Genomic DNA, 15,150 nt, shown 5'->3' with positions numbered 1-15,150 from the left:
CGAGAAGGTCAGAGGTCAGGGTCAGCTACACCACCACCTCTAGGCTGGTTGAAATTTTGTTTTGCTCAACACAGTTCAGCAGGGAAGATGTTTGCAGTAATGTGGGTTTGACTTTGTGTCATCAGATTAATAGGCAGCCTACCAAATCATAATGCACCCCTGCTGTTCAGAACCAGGAAATGGTAATACCAGTAAAAATGGCAATCTTCATTTAATGGGTTTTCTAACCACTTCCACAAATTGTAAGAAAGTGAAGACAGGAGTGTCGTGGAAACAACCAAAGTGGAGGGAAAAGTTTGGATTAATGCATCATAAAATGTGTGTGTTAGATATGCCCACCCTGAGTCTATCCCCTACACTTTGTACTTTAATAGACAAAATAACATTTTTAAATAAACAAAAAGACACTTGGTGCATGTTTGCTGATTTTAAAAGTCAACATTGTTTTGTAAAAGTAATTGTTAAAGCTTAATTAGGCAACCTAACAAAACTCGTGGTTAAGGCAAATCAGTCAGCAGCTTCTTTTGCATGGTAGATGCATTACTTGTGGTTGCATTTCATAACATCCAGACCACATTTCCCATAAATCCTGGTTTGTTTTAACTGAAGAGGCTATGTTCACCATCTGCCTTTATGACAAACAGAAAGCTTTGACTCAGCATTTGAACTTCATGTTTCTAAATTTAAAATAAAATACTGCAGTCCAGCTTGTATTTCATGAAATCAAACCTTGCTTCACACAGTGTCAACTAGAGGCCAGTAAATGCATTCAAATGGTCTCTTTTGTATACATTATTAATGTTAATTTCTAAAAAATTAAGCTAAGGACATGTTTACTGGGCAGGTGATACCATCTAAAGTGTATCAGTACAGTACAATCACTCTCAGTCCGCTAAAACAAATAAACTACTGTATCTCCTTTATATTCTGTTCTATTGCGTTTATTCTCATTACCTTCACCAGGACGTTGAGGGTGCCGGGGCTGGAGCCGTCAGGGCTGGTGAGGAGATAGTTGAAGTCGATACAGTGAGTGTCATTCTCCTTCATGACTGGCAGCTGAAACCTGGCCTTCTCCCCAGCATCATACTGTGAGACGTCCACATACATGTAGGAACCTGGACACAAAAACAGAGACAAGGAGAGGGTAAAAAAAGATCACATATAATTCAAGGTGGATCGTGTTCACAGTGTTTTTGAATCAGACTCGTGAATGAGCACATTTTTGTCTGCAGCTGTTTGTGCTTGTACCACACATACCTTCAGAAATTCATTGCTTGAACAGACGAGCAGTGGTCGCCTCTGAGGAGGTAGTCAGTGTGTATAACTGGAATTGTTAAAGAGTAGGTTGTACTGTATGCCCACTGCCTGTGTTACATGTACCTACATGAGTAAACCAACTCTCTCTTCTACTGTGTAGCTTGAGAATAATCCATGATGAAGACATGAACAGCTGAAACCGACAGCTGCAACAGTTCTGTGAATTGTTCAATTACAGTAACTGAATAAAAGTGTTTAAAAAAAAGAGCTATTTTTTCATTTGCTCATTTGCATTTGTAGAATTTATTTATTTTTAACTTTGTCCTTTGCATGGTATTATGACCTCTTGTCAGGTCAGTACATTTAAGTTAACATAGTTTATTAAATTCAAAACTTCTGTTTATACTCTGTCATCACCTGTATCCTGTGTATATTCTGGTTGCTTTGACTTAATGAGTCAATATTTATCTTTATTTATTGGGCATTGGCTTTGTTGTCTATTGTGGTGCTTGTCACTTTACATTTTACTGTACATTCTGTGCTGTGCTGAATAAAATCTAAATCACCCCTTACCCATTTCTCTCTCTCTGTGTGTGTGTGTGTGTGTGTGTGTGTGTGTGTGTGTGTGTGTGTGTGTGTGTGTGTGTGTGTGTGTGTGTGTGTGTGTGTGTGTGTGTGTATACGCCAAGGAATGTTAAGCAAGCCAACCAGGAAATCAGGACATTCTCCTGTGACAACATTGGGCTTTTGAGACCAATTAATTACACCCACTTAACTTCAACCTATTAATTGAATCAATGACCACCTAATTTCTGTCATCTTGGACACAAAACTTTAAATCAAGGTGAACTTCCCCCATTCCCCTGCTCTGTCCTTGTTTGGCCTTTATAGACACTTTGAAGCAGTGAGTTTCTTGGCATGAGAAAAAAAAAAAACCCAACCAAATAGCCTTTATTCTTTCCCTTTATGTTTGCATGTTTTTACTCACTTCTGTTCCTCTCCTCTCATTCCTTTCAGGTTTATAGTACCTCAATCAGTCATCAGTCCCCCACCAGGCACATAAAACAAACACCAGTTACTACAACTGTGTCATTTGTTACTCCTTTGTAATTGTGAGGCAAATAAACACATGAAATTGGAAAGAGAAGAGAACAGAAAAGCTACTTCTTTCTTTCTTCTTTCTTTTATATTTTTAATTTTCTTTCATCATTTCGGACTAAGAATTGTGCAGCCTTCAGGTCATAATGATTGCAAATGTGTGAGCGTAAAAGCAGAGAAACATACAGAATTGAAATTAGTGAAACTTGATCAATATCATGCTAAGTGGCCAGATGCAGTTTGCAAAGTGCCATGCTGATACCAGTCGCTGCAGTTACTACTCCCTAATCATGCTAGTCACATGTTTCCACAGCCTGCAACATGATTAATTGCATTTTTCATAGCTATCCTTTAGCCTATATTTTTCTGGCTTATTTGTCTTGTTTGCATTATGTTCCTCCTTTCTCTGCTAAATATAAATTCAAATATAAATCCATTGGTTTTGTTGTTCTAATATTTTTGTTTGTTTTATTTATCACTGGCAATCAACATACTGTCCTGCCCCTACTTTACAATATCATATTGTTACAGTAAAAACAATATGATGGGACTCTGGAGAAGGATTTTATTTACTACTGATGAGAAAGATAAGTATGTGAGTATAAATGTACATCAGGTAATTACTGTCACTACTGAGTAAAATACCTTGTACCTATAGTAGTTTACTGCAGGAAATGGAGCTTGCAATACTATATAATCTGGGTGTGCTGACAGGACGGTCAGTCAGCCCATCCAGATGTCCCTGTAATCAGCTCAGACCTCAACCAGATGTTGTTCCAGTGAAATATGATAAAATGGGAGCCTTTCCTGCCTGATGTCTAATCTCACAATATCATATTAGCTCATCACAAACTGAGAGAAAGTAGCCATGATAGTGTTTAATTCTATTTGTAGGCTAGAATAGAAATGAATTGAAATAGAGCTGAAACAGTACATCATTTAATTGGTTAGTCAATCTTTGATCATTATTTATATAAGTCATCTCTCAAGCAAAAATGCTGGTTTCAGCCTGTGAAATGGGAGGTTTTGCTGCTTTTGTCGGTTTTATATTGTTGTAAATTGAATATCTTGAATATCTTTGGGTTCAGTCAGACAAAACAAGTTATCACTGTGGCCTGTGGGTTTCACCATTATAGAGCAGAATTCATCAGATTACAATGGAAAAGAACAAAATACAATACAACACATATGTGCTCCAGTTAAACAAACACAGCACTCCATCTTAACTGGTTAAATCTATTTGCATATTATACCATTAACATAAACAATATGCTCTATACAATGAGCTGGGAGACAATAGTGATTATCTCTTATTGTTTAGCTAATCTACTGTGAGAAAACACTTTTCTCTGCAGAATACAGCAGAACATAACCGGCTTTCAACTAGTGCACAAAAACATGGACCTGCATGGACACACACACACACACACACACACACACACACACACACACACACACACTTTTTAAAACCAAACACTGTATCGTAGTTATTGGATTGGCTCTCCCTCTCTCTTGAACTCTCTTCTCCTTTATTTCACTGTCATTACCACCCCAGCATCACCTCCACACACAAAAACACACACTTCTATTTCAGCCATAGCAGTATTAGAATAATTCTACTTCCTGGTTCTGAATGTCACCAACAAGACCCAAAATGAGAACATCCAAACTGGACTACAGCCAGTCAGAACCATTCTCTCTCTCCAACTCTTTCATCTAAATCCATCCAAAACGAACCCACGATGGACGTCACTCCTGTTCCTTCATTTTTGGCACTGATACTAAGATGGTGACATGGGAAAAGTGCCTTTAAGATGGCTGCCAAGATGGTGTACCAGCTAAAAATACTCCTATCAGTCAGAGACCCAGATATGTCACACAACATAATAATAATAATAAAACATGGCAAAAATATAACCTTCAGCATTTTAGATAACCATAATGGTACATGCTGCAAATTTATAACAAGTGGCTAATGATGTATACGTAAAAATAGCTTAACATTTGGTAAATATGTCAAACATGTTAAAGCATTACCACTACATGGTCACTGAAATAATATTCAATGATATTCTATAAATCATTCAAACGCTTCAGCCTGGAGAGACAGAACAATAACAACACCTAATCTGAGACGAAAATGGAAAATATGAGTAATAAAAGACTGACAGTACATGTAACTGACACAACACCCATGCTAAGAGAGCAGACCTTGTGATGCCAAGAACATCTGACACCTGAAGTCTGCCAGTTTCTAAAATGGCTGATGTCTTTGAACTGCCAAAGTCTAAAATGGCTGCTAATGGAATGACAACACAATATAACGATGAGGCTAAAAATAACCCTGTGCCAGCCTTAAGACCTAGATATGTCACATAACAACAACAACAGCAGCAGCAGCATGGTAGATAGAGGACAGTATTCTTCAGCAAAACACTAACAGTCTGCTGTTAGGATAACAGCTAATGGGAGGGTTTTATGTTCAACATCTTATGGCACCAACCATATTAAGTGTGATACAAAATAGCTGACAACCTCTTGGTATAACATATTGTACCTCAGTAAAAACATGCAACTCGTCCAAAGTAAAGAAACAAGACTCACCATGTATGTTCATGTTAAATATGGAACTGATTTTAAGATAATTTAATTTGTATTAAAAAGGCCTGCATGGACCAAAACTGCTCGTTTCTCCTCAGCTCGTATTCCATGTTAAGGCCTCTCAGATTTACTAACCAATCACTGCTCTTCATCCCATGTTCCCATTTAAAAATCCAAGGGCAATCAAGTATTTTCCATTGTTACTACCAGACTGTGGAATCATTTTCCCCTCACTATTCAATCCTCCCATTCCACAGGTATGTCTATGTCTTTAAGATCTGTCTTCTTAATGTAGGTTTCTGAACATTATTACGGAGATTTTATGATTTCTTATGAAAGCACCAATATGTGTTGCTTTAAATGTGCTCTATATGAAGAATGAAGGGGTGCTGTCAATCGAGGAGTAGGCTTGTGAGATGGCTAGGGTGGAAAAAATTCATAGAAACGGTTTGCCAGGTTAACATTAAATCTTCACAATTGAGAAGCTGGAATCAGGGGATTTTTGCTTGAATAAATATTTGTTAATCTTCTGTCAATCGACGACTTGATCAATAAATTGAGCTCTTGTGCTCTATGGATAAATGCATGTACAATAACAATCTAAATGCTCAATAATCTACAATTTACAATTTAATTGAAAGTGAATGTGAATTATATGTTCATCCAATGCAATCCAATCATACTGTGTGTTTATAATCTGTCCAAAATCATGTCAATGTCCAGCACTTTGGTCAACCTGGTTGTTTTAAATGTGCTTTACAAATAAAGTTGGATTGGATACTAGTTGTGTGACGCTTATTCTTCAAGCCTTGCAGAGACTCTGTCAGAGAGGTTTGATTTAATGGTAATTTTAAGGCTGAATAGTTGTATAGTGTGTTGCTGTATCCATCATTATTCACTCATTATTAAAACATTCAGTGAACGAGAGACCAGCTCTACTTCAGTCTAAATCCCTTTTTCTTCTCCCATATTAGAGAGTACACTGTGGCAAACAAGAGGAAAGATAGATACATGAAGAGAATGGCATGCCAAATAGGTTTAGAGTGGTACTGGCTGACAACATTATGAGTCAAGAGTATCTGCTTTAGTCCATTGAGCCACAGAGCCCCAGCCCATGAATGTTCAATATTGAAACAACACACGTTGCCAGCGTAGCATGTAGGCCCTGCCATGGTGGCTAGTGCCAACATCAACCCCTAAAGAGATTACACAAAATAGTTTTAGCTTTATGAAAAAAACTGCTAAACCATCCCTCCACACTCAATACTGCCTTAAGCACAAATGGTGATTAGCAACTGGGACAAACCAATGTGGGTTATAAGGAACGAAACTATAATTGTTTGTTGAACTATCCAATGACTCTAATAGATTCTGCGTAAAAACCTAAGATGAACCTTATTTTCTTTTGCTAATACCTTTGACACTATTTGACCCCCTGAACTACTAATCAGCTAAATAAACTCACTCCCAAAGGTCTTTGAGGTGCCAAATATTCTTAAAAACCCATCCTAAACAAAGGGAGTAGCTATTTCTTTGTTTGAAAGGGTCAAAAGCCCAAAAGGTTTACTGCCTATGCTCTAAATCATGCCATGCCCTTGGGCAGACTGCAACCAGCGCAGAGTACTTCTAAATTACTGGTGGCTAGGGTTGCCTGACAAAAACAATCCTAATAATAGACATTATGTGTCCCTGCATTTAAGCTACCAACTCAACCCCTCACCCATTCCCTGCCACTTCTTCCAAATACGAAACCTAGCCAATTGCTGTATCTGTATGTAATCCCCTCCAGCAACCTCGTTTTCCATCCACAGCCCTGCTGTCCCACACCCTGCTGGCATTATTAACACATCAAATGTCAGTTCATGCTCTCGTACCTTTAGGCAATGCTCTGAACCCCCCTTAGGAGCCAACATCTCCAAACCATTAACCTGCCCTGCCATCCTCGTGCCCCTGCTCAGCCCACTGGCTTCTATAAGAGTTAATGCTATGCTAATTCCAGGCATAACTTTTGCACTATTGTGCAAAGTATTTAACCTCTTCAAACTGCCAACTCTGCCCTGTCTTTGTACTGACTCCACTTGGTATTATTATCACTAAACGTTGGCACCTTACCTTTGGGCAATGCACCCCACGCTAACTGTGTTATGGTTTAAATATATGCTAGACCACATGCACCAGACAGCAGGTAAACACACATTTTGGGAGGAAAAGTGTGTGTTTATGTGAAAATCGTAAAGAGCTGGTGTTGAACTGAACCTTTCTCTAAATGTCAGCGAGGCTGGGTTGTCATGATGATTAGCATCATTGTCATGGTAACAAAGTTATAATCTCCAACAACAGAGGTGGAGAGAAGAGGAGCAAAGAGGGGAAACGAGACCAGACCATAGAGCAAAGGAGACAAAAGGAGACTAGAGGACAGGGAAGGAGAGGAGAAAAAAGGAGACTAGAGGATAGAAAAGGAAAGTATTAGAAAAGAAAGGAAAGAAGGGGAGATGAGAGGAAATAAGATGAGAGGAACGAAGGTGAAATGAGACAAAAGGAGAGAGAGGAGCCAAGAGGAAAGGAAAAGAGAGGAGAGGATATGAATAAACTCAAGCATGTTTGTGGTTGTTACAATTTCACATGGTTTTCTTACTGTGGTAAAGGCCATTGCTCATACATTAGTCAACATGCTCACTCTGTGGGTTTATTTTTGTAATACCAGTTACTATCGCAACATTGCATAGCTGGTTATTGTTGTAACATTTTGCTTTTAAGATTGTAAAGTAGGCAACCTTTCCTGTTCCCTGCCGTTGATTAATGACCTCATATTCTGTTAATTAGACCCTCAGCCCTGAGGCAGAACGATTTAATTTCCCCTTCATCATCACCACAGAGAAAAAAACAACTGATTAAAGAGGAGAGGATGTCTTAGAAAAGAGGAGAGAGGGAGGAAATGTGGATGGGATACAGAAGGACGAGGTGTCAGTGGTGAAAGAAGTACTCAGATCCTTCACTTAATGAAAAGTACCAATTAACAGTGTATAAATACTACGATAAAGTAAATATCCTGCATCTAAATTCCTACTTAGTAAAAGCACACAAGTATTTTCAGAATGCACTTAACACATCAAAAAAGAAAGTTCTTGTTCTGCAGAAAAATTGCCCCTGTGTACTAAGTTACTTTCACCCGGCTGTTAGGTGTTGAAGTGGATGATAGAGAGAGGAGAAAGGAAGTCAAGTCTCACCTTGTGGCAGGTCTGGTGATATGTATGGCACTTCCTTGGTGTTGATGTGTGTCCAGTCAAAGTCATCATAGGGATCTTGCTGGTAATCACACTGAGTGAAGCCCTCATCAAATGTACAGCTCCCTGCAAAGAGAAACACAGTAAGATTTAGTTCACCTCATAACATCAGTGGTTATTGACTGTATGAACTAAATCTAATTTATTGTGATGCAACATTAATTCCTCCCTAGTCTTATCCAGTAAAACGTTTGAATCTTTCCTGTATGCTGTTTTTCTGTGCGTGTCTGTGTCTCAGCTCATTAACAAACCACCAGGAGTATGAGCTCCAACAGTCATCACTCAAGGCCAGTCAGGATCACCTCTGACTCAACCATCAGGGCCTTCAGCTGATCATCTGAGGCCATCGCCACAGCCTCGGGACACCCATGTGTGAGCTGGCCGCCTGTGGCCCAGCCTAAACAAGAAGTCGCTCTAATACAGAGAGACGCCACTTGTCCCTGACGGCTAGCTATAACAATCAACTTGTAATGATATGCGGCTTATACTTGCAATATTGCTGATAGAAATAAAATGCTGGCTACTGCAAGCTATCTGATTCATTGACCTAAGAGGGATGCACGGCTTGTGTTATTAAAATGGCTAGGAGAGATATGGCTAAGAAAAGCCACAATGCCATCTGATTCAAGTCACTGGTCGTTAGTGGTCACAGATATGTGTCCTCCGTGTCCTTCTTGACTTTGGCCAAAGTAGGAGAAGATCAAATTTGCCATATATAGTTTTATGGTAGTGACATATATCATGATTTACATTGTACATACACAGTAGTCGTAATTAATTAACTAATCGTTTCAGCTCTAATTAAAATAACCAAACCCAAGACGATAATGAATTGTTTTATCACAATATCAATATTATAGTGATTTATTGCCCAGCTTTAATCTAAAGCCAAACATATAGGAACATGCATAGCTGAAAGGACATTTCATGACATTTAATTTAATTTTTTATGGCGACAAAATACATTTGCAAAGACATTATAATGTGAAATGTGCACATTTCCAGGTATTTTAGAACATTCTCGCATCTTTAGTTTTCTAGAGAATGGAAGTCATGAAAGAGCATCAAACCTAAACATTATACACAGAAAGCACGCTTATACTATATCCACAACCACTAAGAAACTGAAGGTATACAAGAGCAGGCGACTATGAAGCACTATTAGCAACCTGCACTGCCGGCAAAAAAAATCTAGCATTCAGTTTGCACTGCAGCTTTGCTACCTGTGTCCTAGAGCGTACTGCGGTGGCTGTGATAGAGAGCAGACAGACAGGCCCTCAGATACCCCACTGATCTGAGCTCCTGCTACAGAGGGATACCAAGAGGTGACAGCCGCCGGAGGAGAAACAAGTGAACGTCTAACTAGGCGACTGTCTTCAGCTGCCGGTTGTATGGTTGGCTGTGACTCAAAGTCTCAGAGATGTACTGGATCACATTCCTCTCGGCATCCTTCTTTAAACCAGCCTCTCCTCCCATTCAATTCAATTAAGTCTTTGTCACAGCAAGTGACCTGCAGTCATAATGCGAAAAATGCTGGGACGTGTAGAGGGCATGAAGTACAGCACAACAACACACATTGGTCTACTTCAAACTATTGTATTACAAACTCAGCTTGGATTAACAGAATCTAATTCAACAGATGTCTAACAAATGCTGCAGTGTGTGTGTGTGTGTGTGTGTGTGTGCGTGTAAAGCTCCATGACTTCCTGTCTCCTACAGTGTGTGTGTCAGTTTACATCTTGCTGTCAGGTAGCTCTCTCTGCATGGGTCAAAAGAGCAAAAGTGTGTAACTCTGGGTGTGTGTGTTTGTATGTGTATGGGAATATACTGCATCATAAGCATGAACAGTTGTGTACAAGTATAGCTATGTTTTCTGTTACTAACTGCCTGTATACAGAAAGGGTAACCTTGTGCATGTTATGTGGTTATGGTGAAAAATAATATTCTTTGTTAACGTTTTCCACTTTCTTTGTACAGAAACGTACCTCATAACTGTTAGCAAAGTGAGAGCTGGCTTGTGTGGACCACATGCACAGTAGCACTATAGGGTTATTGTAAGAGTAGAGCTTTGCTTAAATTTAACTATCTTTGTTCCCAAATTACTCCCAAAATGCTCAATCATTCAGATAGCTCAGTAAATATAATTTATAATGCATACTCTTTATTGATCCCCAATGGGGAAATTACATGTTCAAGTTTAATTAGCAAGGTGGGACTATTTAAAATACCAACTATGATTGTTTAATTATTATGATCTTCCATAAGTTTGCAACCTATGATGGAACAAGACGAGCAGTTGTCATACATCAGTATCCAACAATTGGGTTTGATTGCTAATGTGCATGATAACACAATGTATTATACATAATTTGTCCAGCTTAAAAGCACTGCAGTTTACTGTGACGCTGGTCTTCAATGAGTGGTTAGCATTTAAAGTGTCAGACTAATGAAAATTAAAAACAGTTGAGGGAAATTCAGTAAGGTTAATGTCTGTTGTATGGAAGTTATTTCTAATAAAGGTAAGAGTAAAAACCAAGATAAAACATCATTGATTCCTTCAAAGAATGGACTGTTGTGCTCAGCATTGCACCTGGTGGCTGGAAAGTAACATTTTACTTTAGTATTACTAAAGCCTCAAGGCCCTGACACACCAACCCGATAATCGGCCGTCGGACAGTCTGGCGAGGTCGGTGACTCGAGTCTGTCTGGTGTGCTCCGTCATCCGTCGGAGGGGCCGTCTGCCTTCATTTTGGCCGACCTGACTTGCTGGGTCGGAGGGCGGGCAGTCGGACTCAATGACCAATCTGATTGGTGGAGTGCTAACCCGGAAATGGCGAGCGGGATGAGTGACGAACGGCTCTTTTAACTGATATTAAAATACTTTTTCAGAAACACGTTTCAGTGAACTATTTTCGTAAAATACGAGATTGTATTTCGAACAAGCCGCCATTATAGGTCAACTGGAGAAGCCAGACCCACGTAACGCGTTCATCATTTCCGGTTTTAATTTTTTCTCGCGCACTTTTTTGGACCTCGGGGAGCCGACTGATCAGTCTGACTGTCTTTTCTGCGGGTTTGTGTGTCAGGGCCATACGATGTTTGGTATATTTTCTTAAAGCGATAAACTGATAGGCCATAGATTTGACATTGTCGAAGTACGTATCCTTAGTTTACAGCATGTTTGGCCTCTGTAGAGTAATCATCTGTGGGTTTGTCACTATGGCCAAACCCTTTCACATGACTTATAGCCATCTGATTGATATTATAAAAATAACCACTTTGGTTAAACATGTTCCAGATATACAGCGTATTTGTGCATTTGTACTGTGGCTGTCTGCATGTGTTAACTGTTTATATTGTATAACAAATCTCTACAACAATTTTCCAACTATATGCACGAGTGTGTGTCCAGATGGGTCATTATTGCCCCCCTCCCCTTCATTCACAAGGACACAGAGAGAGAGAGAGAGAGAGAGAGAGAGAGAAACCGACTGCATGCTAATCACTTCCTAATCAGCTTCTGTGATTGGCTGCCTCGCTAATGAAATAATGGCAACTCATTTGCATTATAAAATAATTAGAAGGACTTGATAAAGGCTCAAGGGCAGAGAGAGGACCGACACACACACACACACAGGACAGCCGCAGTCTTTTCTCAAAGATTGTTGAGTGGCATCAGACAACATCTGCCACCGTCACTCAGATTCATTTTGTAGTGATTTGCACTGACCTCCACCTCCAGTAGGTGAGTCAAAGAAAAGTGCTTTGACTCAAACTGTTCAGAAACATGGGAGCAGAGAGCCCCCAGGGGTCGGCGGAAAAAAAAGACCACGTTCATTCCTCAGTTATTAGCTTAGATCATGATTATTAGTTGGCAACACAGCAAGAATTTGTAACAATAGCTAGCTGGATTAGCTTTGCTTTTCTCCAATGCGATCTAACCAATCTGTACAATAGGCAGCATTAAATCAGATCTAACAGCTATAGTCTGCTCAGACAGAAGTCCCTGGGACACGCTTAGATCAAATAAAGGTCTGAGGTGCTTTTTTTCTTTCCCTAGACAATTCCATAAACTCTATTATGACAAAGAAACTCAATTATAACTAATAGATGGCTAATTATCACGGTAGCGTGGCCTTGGTGTTGTACAATCAGTTAAAATAAGCAACTTTACATTGCCTCAGCTGTTACTACTGGCTTTATACTGCAAAGTGGCACTGTTTGCACATGCTTTGACATTGTCTCATGTGTAAGTAAATAATTAGGGTCTTCAATGCCATTGAATATAAGGCTCCATTACTGCAAAAAGCTCTTTGGCTGTTTTGTTTGACTAACATTTGATATTTAATTGCATCCATTTTTTAATTCAGCCCTTGAAGAGATCAATAGTGACTCCAAGGAGATAGATGGTATACAGGACTTAATATTCTCTAAACCATTTTAATTATAAGATGATGAGTCAATGTAGGGAAAACAGCTAAAGCAATCAGTCCTGTAAAGTAAAAAAGGTGAGATTTTAAGTTGAACTACATTTATCCTACTGTATGTGTGCTGGAGTGTCCAGCCTGGTTTGAAATGAAGAAAGTGTAGAGTACTTTCAGGCATCCAATGTGACAGATATAAGGTCAGAGTTCTGCATGCAAGATATACAGATATGTGTGAGATATAAAAAATATGCAAGGTCATTGACTCGAGATCATGTCAGCATAACTTTTATGACACCAGAGTGTCTGCATATTCAAGGACATTTTCTTCTATCTTTCTTTCCACCTGTCCACATTCACTGTAAATAATTTTAAGCTGGTACAACATAAAAACTGCAAGTTCTTCTGCTACTCCCCGCCCTGTGCAATATCTATTCTTTATGCTGTAGTCATTGTTTTATAAATAGGCCTTGAATGTAAAAATTTTGTATCGCTTCTTATATTTTGTTAGCATTTTTTATATGTTTTTGCTGTTTTTCCTTCATTGCCTCTTAGATTTATTTACTTATTTTATAATATTTTAATATGTCCCTTACATGTTCTACTTAATGGTTTTCTTTAATGGAGCCTCCCAGCATAAGCTTTCAAGATGTTTATACTTGTATAACAGGTGTGACAATAAACATCTTGCCTTACGAATGTGAGTTTACCGATCTCGGGTTGAACAATTAGTTCAAAGAAAAATAAAAAATGCTAGAGTCAGATTTGTTTTCTTTTTACATTCTCAGTTTGCAGTGCCAGTTCTTTATTTGACATGGAAGAAAAAGGGGGGTGTAGGAACTGGATTTCATGCTGACCCTCACCATGTTTAACACCGTTTTCATTACTATGAAAAGAGACAACCATGACTTATCTTAACGTGTATTTAAGACACACAGCATGTTCATATATGTTTTCTTCAAACTACGAAAAAAGAAGCATCTCTGGTGAGTTTTAACTCTCACATATCACAGGCTGAGGTGAAACAGCATAAATCTGCTCAGGAATCTGAAGGATAAACCCCATTTCACTCCCCCGCAGACAAAAAAAATACACATTTCTTCTCTAATGTACGTACAGTAAATACTCTTGCTCTTTCTCTCCCTCTTTCTGACTGTGTCTAGTATTTATCAGCTGACCTCCATTTCAGTCTGCAGGCAAATATATAATCACCAGAGAGAGAGAGCAGGTAAGACAAGATGAGTGAAAGAGGGTGAAAGAGAAATAAAGAGAGCAAAAACATGGAGAGGGACAGAAGAGAGGGGAAAACAGACAGGCAGAAAAAGAAATAATTTCAGGGAGCTCACTCTAAGTCTGTTGATTAACTTTATTATATTGTTAACAAACATGCATAAAAAACTTTTCTTTCTTTCTTTTGTCTTGTATTTCTATCTATTTCTGTCTTTCCTGTATTAATAATGAGTTCAACGAGGATTCAAATCTATTTAGTTTGGAGGCATCACAATTATACCACATGAAGAGAAGAGAAGCTCCGTTTTGCAAACGGAAATCATTTTCAAGGACAATAATTACATTGACATCATTAAAATCCAATTTCAACCATACGGTTTCCCTCCAAATCATTAACATTTTGGCAGAGTCCAGTTAATAATTACGTTTGCTGACCTGGATTTCTAACCATATATGGCTTTTTGGGACATTTCATACCAGTGAATCACTACAACGGGTTTAGTTTTTGGCTCAAACACACGGAGATGGCTTAAGAAAGGAGAGAGGAATAAAAGGGAGGAGAGGAATTCATGCAGAAACTTGATCATACTGTATTATATATTATGTTATTATACACTATCCCTTTATAATGCCCTCTTGACACTGCAACTAATCTATACTCCTGTTGCTATGTTTGTTGTTTTTAATCTGTGTGTGTGTGTGTGTGTGTGTGTGTGTGTGTGTGTGTGTGTGTGTGTGTGTGTGTGTCACACAGAGTGGCCCTGACCGCCTCAAGGACACTAATAAAGTTGTACCTTATCATTTACTTTTTGTCGTCCCTATATTTTTTTGTACTCTTTCTCTGCCTCTTGTTCTCTCTCTCCCTCTCTGAGAATAGGTGAAATTAGCCTGAAATGATACAAGGTGACATCAGAGAGGCAGGCACACACACACACACACACACACACACACACACACACATACACTCTCACTCGTCACGCTTCAGTGGTCCTTGCAGCGCAGCGCGACGCCATCAAAGCCAAGACCCATATACACATACCTCGCCTATTAAACATACACACTGGCACGCGCAATCACGCACCCAAATACACACCACTTACACAGCAACACACACAGTGACACTCATGTATGTGCACATACTCAGAGCAGTAGTTTAATTGGAAGTGCTGAAGGCTGAAGAATTTCTCCTTCATCTCACAATGCTGTAATTGAATCTGAGATGTGTGGGTGTGTGTGTGTGTGTGTGTGTGTGTGTG

General features: G+C 39.1%; 1 protein-coding gene across 8 annotated transcripts in view; it reads right to left on the bottom strand.

The window, feature by feature from the left end:
- Positions 1-15,150, bottom strand: part of ptprk (protein tyrosine phosphatase receptor type K) — a 122,625-nt gene that overhangs the window by 70,032 nt on the left and 37,443 nt on the right. For all 8 annotated transcript variants that reach the window (XM_078275249.1, XM_078275254.1, XM_078275250.1 and 5 more), the window contains exons 2-3: positions 8,184-8,306; positions 955-1,115 (exon numbers count right to left, since the gene is read on the bottom strand). In XM_078275249.1, coding sequence (XP_078131375.1) covers positions 955-1,115; positions 8,184-8,306 — 284 coding nt within the window. The remainder of the gene's footprint in view (positions 1-954; positions 1,116-8,183; positions 8,307-15,150) is intronic.

This window comes from Sander vitreus, chromosome 18 (genome assembly GCF_031162955.1).
Source record: "Sander vitreus isolate 19-12246 chromosome 18, sanVit1, whole genome shotgun sequence".
NCBI lineage: Eukaryota > Metazoa > Chordata > Actinopteri > Perciformes > Percidae > Sander > Sander vitreus.
The sequence above is the reverse complement of the archived record's forward strand: the minus strand, read 5'-3'. Positions and strand labels throughout refer to the sequence as shown.